The sequence below is a fragment of the Pteropus alecto genome, unplaced genomic scaffold (genome assembly GCF_000325575.1).
Source record: "Pteropus alecto unplaced genomic scaffold, ASM32557v1 scaffold60, whole genome shotgun sequence".
Lineage (NCBI taxonomy): Eukaryota > Metazoa > Chordata > Mammalia > Chiroptera > Pteropodidae > Pteropus > Pteropus alecto.
The window spans coordinates 2,841,673-2,846,374 of record NW_006430726.1 but is presented as its reverse complement, the minus strand read 5'-3'; the positions used below and the strand labels follow the sequence as shown (position 1 = coordinate 2,846,374).

Genomic DNA, 4,702 nt, shown 5'->3' with positions numbered 1-4,702 from the left:
TTTGAGCCTTCAGGAGTATTTTAAAGCTTTCCTCACAAACATTATGCACATTTCTTACATGTGCATATGTGCATATATATATAAAATATATACGTTAAGGAAGAAATTTGAGTATTTTTTCCTATTACATAAGCGGTATCTTCTCATTTTAGAAAACACCAAAAATATCACAAACTAAAACTAATCCACAATTCTACCACCCAGAGATTTCTCCTTTTCCATTTTTTCTAGAGACTTAGAAACATACACACACACACACACACATATGCACACACGTACATGTGTGCATACACTTTTAAAAATACAAATGGGATTATTCCCTAGAATATACCGCACATCAGCATCTCCCTGTATCATTAGTCTTATATATCATTTTTAACTGCTCCAGCACGAATGTACCATAACTTCACCAGTCTCTTATCGTTGGACATTCAGGTTGTCCCACTATTATAAGGGTACAGGGATAAGCACTCGATATGGCTTTCAAGATTACTTTCTTGGGATACATTCACAGAGGGGGAACATCCCAGCTCAAAGCCTGTGACAAATTACCTCTGGCAAAAGATGTACCAGTTAGCTCTCCCCTTAGGACCTTGATCTTTGTGGGTTGCGTCTTACAGCTGGTTCACTCTGTGCCCAAGATCTTGCAGGCGTATTGTTTCATCCTGGAGAAGCTACTGGAGAACGAGGAAACTCAGATTAACGGCTTCTGCATCATTGAGAACTTCAAGGGTTTCACCATGCAGCAGGCTGCTGGGCTTCGGGCTGCTGATCTCAGGAAGATGGTGGACATGCTCCAGGTGAGGCCTCTGCATCCTGTCCTGCAAGAGCTGCACACAGGCTGGGAGGCTGGGAGGCTGGGAGGCTGGGCCCAGCCTCCTGGTTTAACGGTGCTGGCAGGGACCTGAGAAGGTGAACACCTAGGGCCATGAAGAGCGATGACAACCACAAACACTTGCCCGGTGATCAACAGACTGCCAACTATTCACATTCATTAATTCACTTACTCTTTGAAAGCATCTTCTCACTGCTTCCCTGCTTCATTTTACAAACCTGGAAACCAAGGCTCAGAGATTTGAGTGACTTCTCAAGGTCACAAAACTGACCTTGAGACAGAGGCCAGACTTCCGACCTGGAATCCAGTTCTCTGTCCACATGTCTCATTGCCTCTCTTGAAATGTGAATTTATCTTGAGAGAGGATATCAGTAATGCCCCTGACCACTCACGCCTGTAAATACTGATGAGTTAGAGTCCTTTCTTAGAGCTCACCTTAAATCCGCTTTATGTGTACCTGGGAAAGGAAAGGGGGCAGGTGAGAGCCATGGGAAGGGATAAGGGACAATGAGGCATGACAGTGGTGTCCCTGTGGTCCATAATAGTTTGCGATCCACTCAGCATGTAAGTGGATTTAAAAAACTCATGTCATGTAAAAACCAAGCGAGCCTACCGTTTAATGTTATACTTCACTCTACCTACTAGCAAGCTTTTATGGGCCAGCAGGCTGGGCTGCATGGTGTCTGGGGCTTCCTCCCACAGTTCGAAGCCACAGTGAAGCCAGGGCTCTCCAGTTGGTGTCCTGGGGATGGAAGCTTCAGTGGGCTGTCCTCTAGGACAACTGTGTGATGAGACAAGTCTGTCCTTGTCCCATGGGGAGAGGCAGTGGGGGCGGAGAGTGAAAACCTCTGCGGCCATTGGGACTGCGGGGGGGTGTGCTCTCTGTCACTGCAGGATTCCTTCCCAGCCCGGTTCAAAGCCATCCACTTCATCCACCAGCCGTGGTACTTCACGACGACCTACAATGTGGTCAAGCCCTTCTTGAAGAGCAAGCTGCTCCAGAGGGTGAGTGCATGGCCACGCAGGGAAGACGGTGCTCAGTGATCCGCTGGGCACTGAGTGAGTGAGTGAGTGAATTGAGCGAATGGGGCTGTAGCAGGAAAGGGTTCATGAGACAAGAGGGATGAAGGTGGGGTACCCCATCTGAGCCCTTCTCAGACTCTTACCATAGTTCTGAACTGAGTGGATCTCACAGACAGCACAGTAGGGAGGGCTGTGGAGAAGGACGCCGCCAGGCAGAGATGGCACGCTGTGTCTTTGTCCTCTGGTCCGTCTCCTCCCGTCCATCCTTCATCCTTAGGGCGCCCCCTGCTCAGCTCCGCCTCCCCTGCTTTCCTGCAGGTCTTTGTCCATGGAGATGACCTCTCCAGCTTCTTCCAGGAGATCGACAAGGACATCCTGCCCACCGACTTTGGGGGCACCCTGCCCAAGTATGACGGCAAGGTCCTGGCCGAGCAGCTCTTTGGCCCCCGGACCCAAGCTGAGAACACCGCCTTCTGAGGATACCTCCTGCCATCTGACCCACAGTTAGTTAGCATCCTTGGGCCTCTCTTCAGCTGTCCTGGACCCAGGAGGCTGGGAAAAAGGCTGCCTGGGGTGACTGTGGTTCCCTTGAACCTCCCTAAGCTTGGGTGAGCTCAGGTGTTGACCCTCCTCCCAAGTTTGGGGGCAATAAAGCAGGGAGAATTCCCCTGAACAAGAAGAATTGGGGGGCAGTTATATTCCTACTGCCTCTGAAGCTTTAGCACAGTGACTTGTGTGAAGTTGTTTCAAAGACTGATGAAGCTTCTCAGTGACTTCCTTCCTAAGAGTTTTAGGGTCTGTGAAAACGGGCAAGGAGGCTTGTTTAAAAGTCTCCGCACCTCCCCTCTGCCCCCCCCCCAATAAAAGAAGAGGGGATCTGGCAAGCATAGTAACCTTGGCAGCCGGTAGGCCGGTGAGGGGTTTTTCCACATGGAATTCCGGGGTGGAGGCAGGTCTGAAGCAGCTCCACTTTGGGGTGGCCTGGCCCCCTCAGTCAGGGGCAGTGGCCTCCTCAGTGAGGGGCCGTCTGATGTGTGCAGTGATGGACCTTGACCTCCTTCCAGGGTGGCAGTTGCGCCCCCTCCTTCTGTCTGTGGGGCCTCCCCACCAAAAGCTCTCTGCCCCAGGCCCCTCGCCTCAGCGGAAGTTTTACAGGTGGCATTTCCTCTGAGCACTCCCTCGAGCCTCAAGGCGAAAGCCCTTCTCAGTGTTCAGTCTCGGGCACTTCACAGGGACGAACATCCATTCTCCAGCTCTGCGCATTTTGACAAATACAAATGCTTTTCCTTGTGCGGAGTTGGTATTCCTCACGTGTTTGGTGATTTTTGAGTGTGTGCTCATTTTTGTCTCTTAGACCTCCGGTTCGAGGCCACTGTTTGCGGAGCACACTGCTCTTGGGGGAGGGAGGGCTGGCTTCTTCCGGGCACGGGGCTGACAGGCACTGACAGGTCTCTCGGGATCTTCCTCTGGCAGACATTGGTTCTGTTGTCTGGCTAGCGGTGCTAGGTAGGGGTCAACTGGCTTGGCCACTCCTACTGAGGTACCCAAGACCTCTCTGCTCTTGCCTGGGGAGTCGCCCCACTTTTTGTGGGCATGAAGCACCCTTTTGTGCTACATCTACCTTTTGGAACAGGATCTTTAGCTGATTCCTGGGCTGTGGGTTCCATCCAATGCCTTCTGCTTTTACTTTTTCAGGAATTTCTCTGATCCACTGAGTTCTCTTTCTTGTTTTCCAGCATGGCTATGTATCTGTACACATATATGCGAATGGACGTGTACCTGCATGTATTTCTTACATTCTTTCTTTTGTTTCTAGGTTAGCAGTGTACGCTCATCACCCAAGTAACCTCCCTCTTTATAACATTCATAGTCAACAATCCATGATCATAAATGATATTTACATAGGACTTCAGATCTGGAGGAGGAATCACAGCAAATTTTTGCGGGTGGCTGACCAGTGAGTCTTTCTTCTAAATCATTCTTCAAACCCTTTAAAAGTTGAGGCTCTACTTTTTCAAATCAGATCTTACATGGAACTGTGCTGGTTGAAGAAGGCTCAGCGGCCTCATTGAGAGGGATCTCCCAGAACATCTGGAGCTAAGAAGGCCTGGCTTTGACGAGAAGGCCCAGGGGCTTTCTGAGGCAGAAGCTAGAAGATTGGGACCCGGGGAGTCTACTCTGACTGTGAGCTGGCACCGCCCTCTGCTGGCCTTTCTCTGGTACTGCCCCTCCATGCTCAGAGTCAAGGGGGGCAGGAGAGAGAGGTGGGCAGGCTGGGCCAGACTTTGCCCAGGAAGGTGGTGCCACCTTCGGGAGACTGTGTCCCAAGACCATGGATGTGAATGTTAAAATCCGACGTACTTAGCCTCACAAAGTCCCAGCTGCCTACCTGCCGGATTCTTACGAGTGGCCACCACCGCCACATCGATGCGAGGAAGAGGGACAATAAAACATTCTTTTGAAAGCCACCGAATACGGGAAGGGGGACAACAGAGTTTAACTTCAATGACAACCATTTGCTGCCCAGAACAGCCTCCTTTCCAAAGACATCCGGGGTGAGGCAGGGATTCTGCCACGTCAAAGTAATGTGAACACAGCGAGAATTGGGAAGTCATAGTGACGAATTCCTGCCGGCCTCACATGGACCTTCGGGGAATATTTTCTGTTAGCAGATGGAGGCAATTTGTTCAGGGGTGGGTGGAGGTCTCAGGAGGGAAAGGGGCCACCAGCTTCAGAGGGCCTCTGAATGAGACTGGCCGCTGCTCAGGGCCTCAAGTTCACCTAAGGGACGCTGGAGGGTGGCCCGGACAAGTCTTTGTGGTGTGCCCAGGTCTAGCTAGCCAG

At 51.0% G+C, this 4,702-nt stretch overlaps 1 protein-coding gene across 1 annotated transcript in view; it reads left to right on the top strand.

Annotated features, from left to right (window-relative positions):
* Nucleotides 1-2,335, top strand: part of RLBP1 (retinaldehyde binding protein 1) — a 6,392-nt gene extending 4,057 nt beyond the window's left edge. The window contains exons 5-7 of the mRNA XM_025050330.1: nucleotides 642-800; nucleotides 1,730-1,840; nucleotides 2,177-2,335. Coding sequence (XP_024906098.1) covers nucleotides 642-800; nucleotides 1,730-1,840; nucleotides 2,177-2,335 — 429 coding nt within the window. The remainder of the gene's footprint in view (nucleotides 1-641; nucleotides 801-1,729; nucleotides 1,841-2,176) is intronic.
* The last annotated feature ends 2,367 nt before the right edge of the window (nucleotides 2,336-4,702 follow it).